This window comes from Microchirus variegatus, assembly GCF_963457635.1.
Source record: "Microchirus variegatus genome assembly, chromosome: 1".
NCBI lineage: Eukaryota > Metazoa > Chordata > Actinopteri > Pleuronectiformes > Soleidae > Microchirus > Microchirus variegatus.
This window is the reverse complement of record NC_139802.1, coordinates 11,697,382-11,714,350: the sequence shown is the minus strand read 5'-3', so window position 1 is coordinate 11,714,350 and position 16,969 is coordinate 11,697,382. Positions and strand designations below refer to the sequence as shown.

The 16,969-nt window shown below is 41.8% G+C and overlaps 1 protein-coding gene across 1 annotated transcript; it reads left to right on the top strand.

The window, feature by feature from the left end:
* Nucleotides 1–247: 247 nt before the first annotated feature.
* Nucleotides 248–16,007, top strand: rspo3 (R-spondin 3; the record flags this gene model as incomplete). Its single annotated transcript, XM_083897514.1, has 6 exons — nt 248–347; nt 4,703–4,897; nt 5,334–5,477; nt 5,701–5,847; nt 6,018–6,203; nt 15,784–16,007. 6 exons carry the CDS (start codon nt 248–250, stop codon nt 16,005–16,007), a joined length of 996 nt encoding a protein of 331 aa, XP_083753640.1.
* Between the last annotated feature and the right edge of the window lie 962 nt (nt 16,008–16,969).

The following is a 16,969-nucleotide window of genomic DNA, read 5'->3' as shown; positions in this document are numbered from 1 at the left end:
CACAGCACGGATAACAGATAATTGGCTTTCTCGGCACATGTGAAGAACCTCTCCACGATGTTACAGTTTCAACGGCCCAGGAACTATTGGGCCATCCCAATCCACTGCCATAGCTGGGGGTCCTCCTGTGTTCAGGAATAATCTGCCCTGCACCTTCTGCGACCGTCTGGCGGAAGAAAACGGAATCTTATCCATAAAGTGTCTTGAACATTGACATTGGCTTTACGAGTCTCACCTCTGGGCTACTATGCAATTACAACTGATCTCCTTTGTCTTGATCATCTTGCACTGCATGGATTACACTGGTTGTCAGCAGCACAGCAGCTCCAGGCACCGGCAACATAAACGTGAGTATAAAAGTGATGCTGCAGGTGTTTGGTGCATGTTTTCTTATTTTCTTTATATTGTTTCACTTTATTGTTGTATCCCATGAAACAGCAGTTGTTTGGCCCTTTTTGACTATATAGTTAAAAATGCGACATGCCACAAAGGTCACAAGCCATTCAGTATAATTTGGTATTACCAAAATATATAGTCTCCTTGCTCCGCACGGCCATTATTAGCTGTCGCCAAGAACGCGTGGCACAATGTTGCATTACTATGTACTCATTTTTATTGACTTTAATCTGTTTTGTTGTTGTTGTTCTTAAGTACAAACATATTTCTTTAAAATACACGTATATTTTATCACATTATGATATTCACTGAATAAATATAGGCTGAGATAACGTCTACTTTCCACGCTGTACCTATGAGGTTCCTGCACTCTCTCTCATTACGCTGCGTAATTTCTTCACTTCTTCAATTTCTTGCTCTCATTTGAACGCGCTCCAGCTTGACAACTCTGTGACCGTATGGCACATATTCAATACTTTAAATAATTTCACTATTATGAGTCCACAATGTGTTTCATTTGAACCTTAAGTGGATTAATTGATTGTTCTCCCTTTCACCCAAAGCCGCTCCTCTTTGCGCTCACAGTCTCCTGGTTCCCGTCGCTCTCTAGCGGCCAGAGCCGCAGACGCAAGGAGTCTCGTGTCAGGGCAGATCAGATAGTGCTCAAATGGACATTCACAGCTTCAGTTCCCATATTTGGTGATGCACTTTCAATGCTTACTCATTTCCTTCATCTGCAGCGTTGTCTAATTGCGTTTATGTTGCTCTTAAATCACACAGCGCGAGGTTCAGGTGACACGATGAACTCTTGAAATCATACCCTGTCTTGTTCCTTTACTCTTCACAATGAGTGAATGTAAATTTGACAGTAGCCTCAATATGAACAGTATAGTTTTTCTATGCCAGAAACACTCACTTGTATCTCCCTGTGGTCCAGAATGATGTGTCATCTCTTGAACCATGAACAGCCTTTTTTCCCCACTTAAGACCATAAAATAAGTGTCAATAAAGTATACTTTTCTCTTCTTCCTGTCCACACTTTATCACTGAGGATCTCCAGATGTGCACCATGACTAAGTCTATTAGAGAAGAGCAGTGATTGCTGGAATATTCAAGGTATTACTTGCCAGCGTGGCTGAAAACTGTCTGTGATCTACAATAACAGACCTTCAGAGTGATGTTTTTATCTGTGCCACCTGGGGCTGAAACATCTCTTTATACCACTTTGTCTTTACTTGTGTTTGCAGACACTTTGGTTGTCCTTTTTTTCCCCCTCTCATGACCACCAAAGTAGACATTTTTTTTCCTCAAAAAAAGTAGGGAGCTGTAGCATCTGGGGTTAACGGAGTGTTTATTACGTAGTTTTGAAGGGGCAACTTTGCTCTTACCGACACTGTTGAGTGTAGTTTATTTCAATCAAGAGTGTGTTTTTGTTTTGCAAGAAAACAGCAAGAACACATAACGGGGCAAAGAAAAAATAATAAGTTGATAATCGATAAGATTGATTATTATCCCTTGAATGTGTTTGTGCTACTCCAAAGAACAATAAATACATACAGTGGAATACGCTTTATACTCTATGCCGCATTAAGGCCAAAATATAAAATAACGTTAACTTTTACTTACTATTTACTTACTTAAAATAAATGTTTACTTTCTTCTAAACAAAATGAAAGAGTCTCTCAAGACTGTGACTTGAAACAGCACAGATATTGTGCTTTTTGAGGTGTTCTTTTCTCTGTACTCAATATACTGTGGCGTTCTCCTGTTCTACAGCTTTATTCACTGCCCAGTAAGGAAGCTGTAACTTCTTTACACTTCCGTTTAGCGTTTTTTAGGATGGAGTAATCTGTAGCCTATAGACTCAGTGCCCTTTAATTGAGAAGTGCTTCTAAGAATCCAAACTTCCTCCAAGGAGGCAGATATCTAACACTTCCTGAGATGTCAGGGAGGTTGGGGAGATTAGTTGGTGAAGGGGTAAATGAGTACAGACTTCAGAGAGAAAGAGGGGGTTAAGAGTGAGTTGGGAGTCAATGACCATTCGGTGAAAAGGCCAAAACGACGATGCAGAGACAAAACCCAAGTTCCGGGCTTCCTGTCTTTGATGATGCATCCAGAAATGATGGCCTGGTTGCTAATGGTGGCAATTATATACATATTCTAGTATAAGGATACAGCTCATCGTCATGGAATGGATTTAGTCCTTTCTTATATATGGCTATATGTGTATATCATAACAGGAGGGAAATCAAAGGTGATGGGGTTTTAAAAAGGCAAACAGTAGTTTGAGCATTTTTTTTTTTTGGTTACTTTTGTTTTGTTGTGTTTCTAGTTTCTCCAACTGTGTGTTTGTGTGTGTACTGGCATGTGATCGTGTTTACTCATATGCGACTTTGTTGGTATGTTATGCAAGATACCGCTCTCCAACTGAGGTTTTGTTGGCGCAAGTGCAAGGGCAAGGCCAAATTCCTGCGTCTTAAGACTTCAGTGAATCAGGGGATCTTGGCAGAAACACATGTGGGCAAATGGACAACAGTTGTAAAGATTGTTGAGATATTTTAAACAAAGAATCCATGATCTATTGTAAACTGACAGCTAAACTTTAAACTTGGAGAAAAAGAATGAAGGCCCGCTTAAGCCATTGGCATCCAGTGCCAAGGCTGGAGAGGAAAACCAATTCCTTGATTGCTTAGAGGGGGGCTGCTCTTGATTTGTCTGACATGATGTAGCTACTGAAACAATTTACAAACAATGTCTCAGTATCAATAGACACATTCTGGGTTTAACTAAATGTTGGCTTTTCTAACAGAGAGTTAGTTAAACACATCCCCTGATAAAGACTCAGATAGAGTAATTGTAACATCAGCATCATCAAGGGCTCAAAAGATCTTCTCTGAACTACACAACAGCCTGGAAACTGCCATTTCTGGTGGTTTTCAGTACATATATACACATCTAACCACCCAACCCTCTGTGATGATGTATTTGTCCACAAAGTGCAATCGGATACTAGATATACAAGCATTTCCATCAGGCGGGCGGTATGAAATTACACAGAATTCACTTCTTCCTCTTTGATTCAGTTTTACAAACTTTTTTTTTTTATTTGTCTACAATATTTCAACACCACATATGTTTTCAACTGAAGCTAAACTCACATCGTCATGTTGACATGCTAGATGTGTTAGTGAGGAGATATTAAAAAATGTGTCTGTATGAACCTAAACCTTTAATCTAGTGCATCATCATCTTCATCCAAACTTGTAAACATGAAAAAATACTGTCATTAATTCTAACAATCACTTAAATGTAAGTTGATATAACTTCATATCATAGCTGGTTGTTTTTTTCCTCTTAGCCCTGATTACAGAATTATAGAAACGTGGAAAAATATGAATTAACATAATAGCACAGGCTTTTGTGTTTTTACTGAAACCTAATGATTATGCAATGTTAATCCACAGAATAAATTACCAGCTCTTGAATATTGATTCGTTCATGATTACAAACATGAAACCACAAACTTATATTGGTCAGGTACTGGGAAGCATTTTCAAAAATCCAGCAGTTCAACAACAATAAAGTACAACTATTGAAGTAACTTTTTTTGTCAGAAATGTAAAAACCTGGGTCAAACTTTCGAGATTTTCAGCCGAGACCTGCGAACTAAAATATCCCATGATCTGCACATGTGACATTCACACCACATGGCACTGAAGTCCAGCGTCAGCCAAAGATATTAACCAACATTCTCGAACCTTGCATCACACTCATACCAACCTAATTGAGCTGCTAAGACTGTCATCTTGCTGCATAAAACAACCAAGAGATGGGGGGGAAAGTATTGTCACATGGACTTGTAGCTGCTTGGGAGGAAAAAGTGGCTATGATATTACAAAACAAAGTTCCTTCTGTTTTTAATAACATAAGCCGCACATAAAACCCGATATAAACCCAAAAATTACCACATGATGTCTTATTGTGAAGGATGATAAATGGTTCTCTTTGAGTTTACATCTCGTTGGTGGCTGACAAAGAATGTTAAGACACCAGATGTATATATATTCTTATTTTAATGTTTTAGTGCTAAATGAGTATTAAAGTTTTAATGAAAAGCTGCCCGATGAGTAATGGGGTCATCCCTGACACTGACAGTTTTAAACATGGTTGGCATTAGGACAATGCGGTTTGGCAAATGATCCATTAAGACCATTTATTATTCTATTGTTCAAATGCAATGATTAGTTGTGATATTGTACAAAATGGGCTAATTAATTTGTGTACATCTCCCTGTGCACACCAACAGAGATCTCTGGTGTGAGGTCAGGGTGCCAGCAGGGTGGCTGTCTGACCTGCTCCGACTACAATGGCTGTTTGTCCTGCAAGCCACGCTTCTTCATGCACTTGGAGAGGATTGGGATGAAGCAGATCGGGGTGTGCATGACTTCCTGCCCTCCAGGCTTTTATGACACACGCTCCCCAGAAAGAAACACCTGCACAAGTAAGCATGAACAGGAGTGTGTTGGGTTGATCATAGGCTCCAGACTCGTGTTTCGTCACATGTCAAACCTCTGTCATTGGACACAGAAAAGTATTTCAAACTTGAGTTAAATGTGCCCTCATAACTACATGTTTTGATTTCAGATTGGCCTCAAAACATTGTCATTATAAATATGAATATAACATTATGTATACATATGAATGTCCTTACAGTGGTTAACCTATTAAGTAGCCTTTGTCTATTGAATCAAATCTCATTAAATCAAGTGAAGTATCACCAGCTACATAGGTCTTCCTGCAGTGACCTATATTCCTGACTGTATTCCCAGTCAAACATGCACACACACTGTGACACCCTGTATATTTAACATGCAGGACACACATGATGACTTGTACCGGGTTTAAATAAACCCTGGCGGTGGGTGTTTCTCTGTCAGAGTGCAGGTCGGAGTGCGACTCCTGCTTCAACAGGAACTTCTGCACACGCTGCCGACCAGGATTCTACCTTCACCTGGGAAAGTGCCTGGAGAGCTGCCCTGATGGGCTGGTCCGCAGTGACACACAGAGGGAGTGTGTTCAAAGTGAGTGCCCACAGTTCATATTTATGAGGGGGGGGCCCAGGATAAATCAAGGGGTTTGGCTTTTAACCCTGCTCGCATTGTCCAGTGTATCCCACACTATCTTTACACAATTTGCCAAACAAATCTCACTTTGCTCGAGAGCTCAAGTGGTGCATGAAATATCCGTGCTGCTAAATTTGACCACTACGGTAACAGATACATAACTGCGCTTTTGTTTTCGCAGGGTGCCCTGCAGAGTGTGAGTCATGTGTGAACAGTGAGACATGCACAAAGTGCCGGCCAGGCCTGTACCAGCTCAGTGGGAGGTGCCACCATGTCTGTCCAGAGGACTACGCGCCCAATGACCAACTCATGGAGTGCACACCACAAGGTCAGTCAAATATGTGCAACCACGAAAGATGCCTATCCAGTTAGTCGCTCATGCAATATTATTTGGCTCTTACTGTAAACGGCTACAGTTGGCAAAGACAGCGACCCATTTCAAACATTGAATTACTTAAATAATGTTTCCCACCCTCATTTCTTTTTCTCCATTTTCAGTACACTGCGAAGTTGGGGAGTGGAGTGATTGGAGCCCCTGTTCTCGGTCGGGTAGAACCTGTGGCTTCAAGCGGGGCCAGGAGACCCGCACGAGGCAGGTCCTGCAGGACCCGTCACCCCTCGGTCAACCGTGCCCTGAGATTTCAGAGATCAAAGAGTGTCTGGTCAAGAGGAGGAAGTGTCCAGGTAAAGAAAACACAGATTCTGTCAGACTCGGCATCAAAGTCTTAATTGTCCAAAAATAAAACAAACAGAAAAACTGAATTTTAAAACTTAACAGACACTGTCTGTTTCTGACACAAGTTGCTGCTGACCTATTGCACGTATCACTGCCATCTTTGTATTTGTGACACATGGTACAGTCTACTCTCTATGAATTCCAGACCTTGCTGCTTCAGCTTGTACAATCAGAGCTAGTCGTTCTTCCGCTCCGGACTATGGCTGTTTACTTAGAGGATTGTCATTGTGGTCAGAGTGAGGACAGTGGGGGGAACACATGTTGCAATGGGTATGTTATGCGTTTTCCCATGAGAGCTCTTCAAATTTTAAACAGTAAAACCGCTTTCTCTGCTCCTAGTAAACAGGGAATAGCGTGATCATTCCTAATGAATAGAGTGGAAACTGCTTTCAGACGTCTCTTTATAAAACCCAGTCCTGTGGAGCATTTATGATCACTTTGTGTTATGTGTGTACTGCATGTGTGTGGTTACTGAGGTGGTTGGTGGCTACGGCTGGTTGTTTTTTAGCCTGGGCTCTGTAGTGTTAAATGATAGATCGCAGACAGGGTAGGAGGCTGAGATCCAGCCCCCTGGGGCCTCACACTTACAGAACAAACACTGTGTATGTGTGTGCATGTGTGTATTTCCTTTCGTGCGCGTGTGTGTCCCTGTGTGTGTGTGTGTGTGTGTGTGTGTGTGTGTGTGTGTGTGTGTGTGTGTGTGTGTGTGTGTGTGTGTGTGTGTGTGTGTGTGTGTGTGTGTGTGTGTGTGTGTGTGTGTGTGTGTGTGTGTGTGTGTGTGTGTGTGATGCAGCAGAAACAGCCAGCTCAACATCAACATCCTCCCCCTGGGAGGCATGCGGCGACCAGGGGATCAGTATTGGTTTATCCCCACAGCTGCCAACACACTCACTAACTCAAACACGCACGCAAATCAACACATGTGCACACACACACACACATCCAGATACAGATACACCCTCTCCATTTCAAACGGGGCAAATAAATGCACAATGTTTCATACACGCAGCAAAGTTTAATGCAGTCGTTGGTTTTGGTGGTAACTTGTGAAAACGGTCAACCGGATTGGCAGACTGAAATGTGCTGGTACACTGGCTACCCTCGACTTTCTATCTGTGTATCTGTACACTGATCCAATCCATTCTCTTTGTCTCCCTCTCTCTCACTCACACACTCACTCTACCACAAAAAAGAAAACACTGACCCCAATATAAGATTTCTGTTGTTGATCCCAGTGAGTTGGGCCAAGACGTACATGTGGAGCTGCTGATCTAAAAAAAAAAAAAACAGAAAAAAAAGATTCAGAAAAAGAAACAAACAAACTACAGATTCCCATTTATCGACCTTGCCCCCAACATTGGGTTAGGGTTACCAAGATTACCCAGTTGCCCCAACTCCGACAGCATCCGCAGTGAATGAGAGCTAATTATCTGCCTTGTGGCGTCCTCTCCTCGCTGTTTATGTTCTGCACACGCTAGGAGGTCAGTGGTCCGACCTCAGAGAGTCCCCAGTAATCCTGCAGCAGCCCTCAGACACCGATACATCCTCCTACTCCTCTTCCTTTCCTCCTTCTTCACACTTTCTCCCCTCCCCTGTTCTGCACTCTCGCTCCTTTCTCCATCCTCCCTTTCACGAGTGCCACTCCTATGTTTTTGCTCTTCCTCTTTCACCTCCTGTTTCTCATTTGGCTTTCAACGGGTTTGAAATTCCCACATCCTCACCTACAACTCACTCCAAATATTTTTAAGATCCTTTGTATTTGTTCTCTCCCTCCTGTTGTCTCCACCCTTAACAATCCCATCCTCATCTATGACTCAACACTGAAAACCTTTCAGACTTCAAACTATAGACAACTTTTAGTAAATCATCAAATGTATCTCACTTGTTTGCATTTAATATTTATTATATCAACCTGATGTGCTTTTGGTTCAAAGCTTGTGCTAACCCACAGACATATTTTCTTGAAGGAGACATTTAAGTATAGGTTTCTTGTCAAGAGTTACTGTATGATACAGTACAATTACATTTGTGTTACATTCTGTTTATTTAAGCTTTCGCTTTACGACGAGGTGAGGTGTGCCTCAGATCACCCACAATGATATTTGATAATAATTGGGATAATGACAGTTTGACGAGTGATTTGATACCACTCTCATGAATGATCCAAGTACACCACTAAGTGTCACCCTTTGGCTTTGTGAACTGCTGAATTGAAACCTCAGGATTTGTCAATGCTATCTTGGTTTTTTCGAAAAATGCTTAAAGGGATATTTCACCGTTGAGAAGATGGATGTCTATTAAAACTAGGTCATCTATGTAGTATAAATGTGAAATAATATTTGAAGCAAGTGCCTTCTTGGCTGAGAAAAGCAGAAAAATGTATTTATCGCTCATGTCCACGAAAGACACCAACTCCCAGAATGCACAGCGCTCATTTCCAGCGAGAGTTCACACGCCGCCATTGTTGCTCCCGAGAGACACAGACGCGTCCATTAGCAGACAGCGTGATACACGGACACAAATCCCCGAGGGGAAAAGCTACATATACATTCCGGATACATAACGGACCTGCACGTTACACAGGATTGTTCTCTACTGTGCTAAATTATACCGGGACGTGCAGTAAAAACAAGGAAAGGACAAGCAGTAAGTTCCCATTATTTGCCGGTCAGAGATTCAGAGCGGTGCTGAAGCTTGAAAGCTAAGCTATGCTAAGCTTGTTTGGAGTGAAGAAATCGAAAGAAAAAAACCTGGAAGCTAGCGGGGTTCACAGTCTACAGTTCCAGCAGGAAGACGTAACTGAGAGGTAAGACTGGCGATAATATGCCATTCTATTTCTGATCATAGTATTCGATGTGATATAGTTGTCGGCAGTGAAGCAACAACTTTGTAAACGTAACGTTTGATAGACAATTACACACACGTTATATACACGTATTCTGTTAGCAAAGTAAAGTCACCTTGCTTTCGCTGGAGAATAATGTCAGTGTTATTCAAATGTTTTATTGTTGTTCATGTTTGTTCAAGACGCCTATATAGACAACAGTATAATGCTCACAGCTCACCCAGTTGGTATATTTAGCTGAAATGTTTGTTTTCCTGAAAAGAAGTAACATCTTCGTTCATATTTTATGTGTAATTATATTCCTTGTCCTTTACAGCTGAAGCCTGGTTTAATCAAGTCTTGGAGAAACTCTTCACAGCATCCAGCTCTGCTCCTCTTCACCACTGTGACTCCTCCATCTGTCCCACATCAGATTCTGACACCGCTCTACATGTTTCATTATTTATTTTTTGTTTGCATATTGTGTTAGACATGATTTTAGATATGGCTCCTTGATTATTTTTAATGTGTACTCTTGAATATGATGGTAAAACATTTTCCTTTGTGAATAATAAAGTTATTTTTTTTCACCTTCACACCCTGCATGCATTTGTACATTTTTGTAAAGTAAAGACTTGAGGAAGGAGGCTGAATAGTTACTGATTTTATTAATTCTGAAATGTTTATCAACCCTTTTCTCCAAATTAAATCACTTTTCATCTAATAATACTAAACCACAACATATATGAATTTAGATTTTTAATATTAATAGTCATAAAAAGAAAAATCAGACTTATTATCAACAGTCTTCATAGACAGTACTGTTTTCAGGAGCTGCGTATGTTCTTCTCAACAACACAGTCAGGTAAAACAAGACGATCGTCTTTCCCCAGTCTGTGGATCCACTCCAGTGATGGTAAGGTGTTAGGTGATATGACTGTCTGTAAAACAATGATTATAGCGTTAGCGAATCGAAGTATCTGTTCTTACATGTAAATGAACTGTAAATATGCTAACGTTAGTTCAGCTGGCGTCACATATAAACATGGATAAATGCGGTGGTAAAAAAAAAAATACTCACTTTATATTGAGGCGGCCGTTTATCCCGTTTCCTTCATCCACCGGACCAGCGCCCGCTACCCCCGTTGCCCGCCCGGCCGAGTTGGAGCGAGCTGCTCCAGGTCCGGCCAGTGCCAGGCCGAAGTGTGTGCAGCTTCGCTCCGCTGCGGCAGCCAGAGCCCGCGGCGGCACATTCAAGTGCCCACAAAAAGTTCTCCAGGTACCCGGTTCCGGCCGCGGGTAACGCCAAAAAGCAGGTCCTTTCCCTCGCAGCCATATCAGTTTGAAAACTACATTCTGTCATTGTCTTCTGAGTTTACAAGGCCAAATTAAAGAGAGCGAGAGCCGGTGGTAGCTTTTAGCAAAGATGGCGGACACTGTGTTTTCATTCTGGGAATGAAGTCTCGTCTATTCTGGGAAGTCTCGTCCCCCTGTGGGTGAGTCAAAAAAGTGCAGAACCTAATATTGTAGTTCTAATCTCGACGTTGCGCAATCCTCCTCTGACGCGATATGACGCGTTACGCGTCATAACGCGTCAGAGGAGGATTACACAAACGCTTTTATTGTAAAATGAGGGGAAAAATGAGGGAGGACAGCAAAACTTCTAAAAAATAATAATGCTTTTCTAGCAATACAAAGCCACATGCTAATCAGTGAAGTATCCCTTTAAGACTTGGATAGGAGGAATAAACCTGGTTGTGGCTCCACAGAGTCAGAGTATGTTGGTAGCCAGAGGCAATTCTAGAGTCTGCAGGGGCCCTAGGCAAAAATTCCCAGGGGGCCCTTCCAACCAGTGTTCATCACCATTATGTTACCAATAATCTGACACCAAGGAAAAATGTATGACTTCAAAAAAAAAAAAAAAAAATGAAATAACATGGAAAAACCTTGTAATTAAAAAGTATGTGAAACTATAAATGTAAAGAACAATAACATGCTGTAAATGGGTTTTAAAAAACTATATAAACTTAGTAAAACAAATACACTACACTGTAAAGAACCCACATTACAAACAATATACATATATAGAACAATAAAATACTGTAAATTACTGAAAAAAACATATATAAACTGAGTAAAAAAGATGCATTACACTGAAAATAATCCTCTTCATTTTCCAACTTGCAGAACGATAACTTCACAGAGGTTAAAGTGATGTGAGGCCCCTTTAGGGAGGTTTCCTACTGAGATGTCATTGCAAATTGCCCATTGTATTTTAAGGGGGACGGGGAGGCGGCTGGTCACTGCACATTTCAGTAAAAACTGCCCTCAGGCTCCGAGTGTCGGGGGCCCCCTATCGGCTCGGGGCCCCAAGCAGTTGCCTGCCTTGCCTGTTCACAAGCTGCGCCTCTGTTGGTAGCATATATGGGTTTTTTCAACGGGGTTCAGACAGAGTCAGGCCAGCTTCCAGTATTCCCTACTTCTGTTCCTCAAGCCAAGTCAGGCTAATCTTTTCCTGGCCTACAAAGGTAGAAGGTAGTCGGCTGTATATGACTAGGTGAAGGAGTATCCTGCAGATTCTTGTCTACAGCGTCTGTAGCGTGAGGCAACCATGAGTATTTCTCTCTGAAGGGATGCTTGTCTATCGCAGAGTATGGTACATCCCCTACACCCCACTTTACGATGGGCACAATTTTTCTTTTCTTTCTCGACTTCACAAAACTTTTTAACTGTTGGACATAATGCTCTCAAAAACTTGGATCTGTTCTTCCATGCACATCCCCATCCGCTATCATCCCTCTTAAGTTAACGCCGTCCTTCGACCGACCTGCTGTTCACCTCTCTGTCTCTGCATGTGCCCTCTGTAAACCTTAGCAAAAACACACACACACACACACACACACAGAGAGAGAGAGAGAGAGAGACAGACACACAACCCCTCTCATCACATCCTGGCGGCCATCCTGCAGGCATTCCACTTGTGGGACAGCCCATAGCCTTTAATCCCAGCCTGGCTCCCGCCAAAAGCTCCCCGGACGACAGAACGCCTGCCACGGAGGATGTGCTACCATAAAACACACAGTTACCCTCTAACCACATGCACACACATAGCCTACACAGTGCACACACCTCCTGTTACCCTCAATGCCCCCAATGCTCCCTCATTTGATCATCCATCCTCACTCACTCTCCCCTCGATCATTGGTTCATTTTATATTCTCCGTAAATTTGCCGTCAATCCCTCTGCTGCTCTTTGTCTCTCATTAATATGGTCACTCACTCATACAGTGTGCAGTGTCCAATTCAGTAAAGCTTCCTCTCTGTGTACTTTAAAGCGTTGTAGCAGATTTCCACACAGCAGCCACAGAATATTCAACAGGTCCATACGAGTGGCTGAGTTTACAGGGCAGGCCAGGCTTTAATGGGGAATAAGACAGAATGAAAAAGACAACAGCTTTTATACATACATTCCTACACACATGTGGAGCTAATTGATTGTTGACTTTGAGAGCGCTTGTTGTCTTTGTTTTGATGGGACACAGACTTATATTATAGGGGTATAATTTGACGCAAATGTATCATTTAGTCATCATAAATCTTTTTTTGCAGTGTACAGTCTGCAGCTGCAAAACGATAGTTGCACATGATGTAATCGAAGTGAAGTCGAAATAAATGTGACCTCAGAGAATTACATGTGCTCTCTGACACTATATCATTATTAATGTCTTTGTGCTACATTTTTAAACTTATATTTATGAGCTATTGCTATCCAACAAAATAAAAAGGGGTGAGCATTGTGCTAATTAAATGCCTCAATTTAATCCTGATAAAGTGAGACAGGGAATTGGTGGTGCACGGATACCACTTTGTTCTGACTGAGTGCAAGTACAGTTACTCGCTGACTACTTTATAACACATTTTATTTCCCTGACTTCAGCTGTGAGCTTTTGCCACTGTTTAAACATGGAAAAGTGAAGCCAATTCCGTTATTTTTGCTGTAAAACATTTAGGTTTAATAAGACAAGAGTTCAGCTTTTATTTCCAGGTATTTACGTTGAGATATGTTTAACACCGTCGACCAGGGGTGTCAAACTCATTTTCACTGAGGGCCACATCAGTGTAATGATTGCACTCAAAGGAGCAGACGTAACTGTAAGACAGAATAAATGTAACTAAATGTAAACGCACCCTCAGAAAAAAAACTTTGAAGCACGAGCGATTTCTTCAGCCACAATAAAGCTCGCTTTCACCGCCGCATTGTTTTTGGTTGTGGCTTTTGTGAACACATTCTGCTGCGATCGCAGTTCGCCTTTTAATTCATTGACAATTTGTTGTTTTTCTTGAAGGCTAACTTTGGCATACTTGGCTCCTTGTTTGGTGTCAAAATGCCAACGTAGTCTTTGACGACTGACACCGCCTCATAACACAAAAAACGTACCGTTTTTTCTCCTCGAGGCACAAACATGTATTCGCCTTCCCATCTTTCTTGAAACTGTCTTCCATCTGCATCAATCTTTCTCTTATTTCTGTTATTTTGGGATCATTTGAGGATATTTCAATCTCAATTTCATCTGTCGCATGAAGCATACAATGATACACTGATACAATTATACCACAATCTCCATGCATTGCGGGAAATGTAGTTTATGGTCAACACACACATTAAAGCAGCTTAGACCTCGCGGGCCACATAAAATGAAGTGGCGGGCCACATTTGGCCTCGAGTTTGACACGTGCCATAGAGGATAGCCACGTTTGTAATGGAACACTACGTTTTTTGTTGAGCAAAAGCATATGAACGAATAGATTTGAGTTAGATTTAAATGAATAATACGTTATATTTAGTGCCGTCTGTTGGTTCTTTCTATGTTTTGTTAAATCACTGGTTAAAGGAGCTACTTTTCACCTCCTCCTCTCGACAGTCCATCAGAGCACTGATTGCTTTCTGCTCTACTTCTGTCATCATTTCTTATCTTAAAGTATTCCCAAACTGCTTTGTGACATTGTGACACAACCACTTAACCACCAACACACCTGCTCAGCTCACTAGATGTACAGTGGTATTGGGTGAAGCAGTAATGGAGTAGTTTTATGAATACAAATACAAGTACACAGGGGCCGGATCTGTTACTAGTATTGGTATGGAATGTATTTCCCAAAATTTCATAACATCAATGGATTAGCTTGAACACGATCATTCCTCTTAAAAACGGCTTACATTTTGTCTTACAAATGTAAAGTCCTGAAATGCACACTTTTTTTCAGCACCTGACGTTAGTGACAGTGAGTTGTAGACAACTAGATAAACAAACAGTCTGAAACTCCAACTTTGTTAAAAAAAAAAAAAAAGTGCATTCAGTGGATGCTTATAATCAAACCATACATATTTTGGAACAATAGTAAAGCTTTTCTTCATCAAATCAATCCTTTTCACCATGAACACAAGCTCCAATTCATAATGTCACTGGAAGGTTTCCATGTGTTGTCCCGAAAGCAAGCTACTCCTTCACTGCCGCTCATAGTCCTGATGACATTATTCAACACACAGTTTAAAAGAAGTCCATCAGAAACTGTTCCAAAAAACCAATTGCAGGCTGGTTTGATAAACACTCTCCTAATCATCTCAACACTGGCATGGATTAGGTTTCTCCTCTGGCTCAACAAAAGCACGGGGGCTACAGTATGACTAATCCACTGAACTTGTAAATAGTTATGGTGTCAGTGTAGTGAAAACAATGAGAGCAAAGGGGACTTCCTGTGTTTATAGAGGACGTGGGGCAGACCCCGCATGAGTCAGTGCACCAGATTACTCCTTCCATCCATTCATCCATCCATGTGCCCAGCAGTTTCCATTATCTTTTAGGTTCATTTTGGCAATGTAACCGAACTCTGCGATATGTAAATTGTGTTTTTGCACTTAGTTGCACTTAAGTGTACCTCTTGTCTACATACCCTGCTAGATTTAACAGAGTGGACAGGTAGAAGTTAGTATCACTAAAGTGTGGGTCAGACACAGTCCCTGTCAGAGCCCAGCTTTGATTAATATACAGAGGGAGACAATTTGAGTAGGGGGGGCGAAATATGAAGCTGATAGTGGAGGGATGCACAGAGAGACACAGATCTCTTTCTCTCTCCCCCTGTGTCTGTGCCTACTGCCGACTTCAGCAGTTTCACAATCCCCAGCTGGCCAGCCAAGCAGGCCGTGCTGCTCCACTCACACATGAACAGCAGTAGTGCAACAACAGGAAAGGGCCTCCTCTGCTTTCACTTGCAGGTCCCGTCTCCAGCCTCCCTAGGGGTGGATCTTGTTATTATCATTAATAGCTGTGGCTCGAGTAAAGATAAAACTTCAGCATTCCAAAACTCTTGGTTTTGTTTATGAGATGGTGTCGCAAGAACAGATAAACTGGGGGGTTTATTTAAAGGTTTTCTATTTTGGACAGAGGTCTGCTCATCACATGGAAGAGGGCTGCAGTGTGGCCACCGTCTGTGAGTGAATGCTGCCACCTAGTGGTACACCCAGAGCATTACTAGTGATTTATTTGCAAGGTCTCTATGCTGAGGTAGTAAACTACTAAAACAGATACAAGATGAAGTGTGTGCTAAAGCTAACCAACCCGTACAGCTGAAATGTTAAGAACATGCAAAAAGAAGCTCTTAATCTTCTCTGCAAATATTGATTACGCCGTTTTCTTACCATGCAGGTGGACGGAGCAAGAAGGAGCGAAGAGAAAGGAGAAATCGCAACAACCGCAAAGATAAGGAGAACCAAGAGGGGCGGCGAGAGAAGAAGAGGGAAAGGGAACGTGAGAGGGAGAGACACTCAGGTGAACGTGAGGACTCTGACAACAGGAACAAAACAGAGCACAGGCATCGCAGAGGCCATGACACAGAGCCAGTGTCCCCCGAAGACGGCCTTGTACAGTAGTGCTCTGTAGCACCTCCCAAACTTCCTCCTGTGACCTCCCTGTTCTTCACCCTCCAAAAAATCCCCACCTTCACCCACTGTTTGCCCACCACCTCACCTCCTCACTGCAGGGGAGTTGCTGCTACGTGTATGATTTGAACATACTGTTTGTGCACAACTGGGCCGGAGCGCATTCACCCACAAGGCTTGGGCCACTATGGACTTCAAAAAAAAAAAAAATGTTCTTTTTCTACCCTGTAGCCTTCTACTCTTTCACATTCACCACCTAGAGAGTGTCTCTGTTTTTAAGTCCAGGAGACACAGCTGGGACTGCTGTTGGGACTGAAGAACAAAAGGAGAAGTGTCTGTGACTGTGTGGAGGACTGACAGATGAACAGAGAGACAATGACATTTCACTATGTGCTTGTTAATATGGTTATTTAATGGGGCCCTGGTACAACGTTGTGCATCTTGGTTTTTGAATGTAGATTTTGCAACATTATGTAGAACAATTGTTTATTATTGTTCCCGTTCTTTAGATCTATTATTTTATTTGGTGCATAATTTGTAAAGAAAAAAAAAAAAAAGTAAAAGTGATTTTGCTCTTGCCATCTTGTGACATCTTCATAATCACTGCAAACGGCAGCTGTGGGTGAACCGGCATGCCGTGAATCAAAGGAGCAAGGTATACAAAGTTAAGCTAAAAACCATTAACATACGATTTGTATGTGTTGGCAGAAAAGCTAGTTTAAGTAAATCTAATCTACCACCGGTTTTTCTTTGTAGAAGTCGAGTCTGTGCTCTCATTAAAGCTCCTTGACAAGGAACCAAAAGCACCTGTATGTCAATAAAACTATAATGGTTTGTACCCGTGTCTGTTATCCATTTTCTCACCCGACAGCCATATCATAAAATCTACCTGTAATGTTGTAACACTTGTCAGTATCAATACGATATACTAAGCTCATTAAGAAGCAAATAAT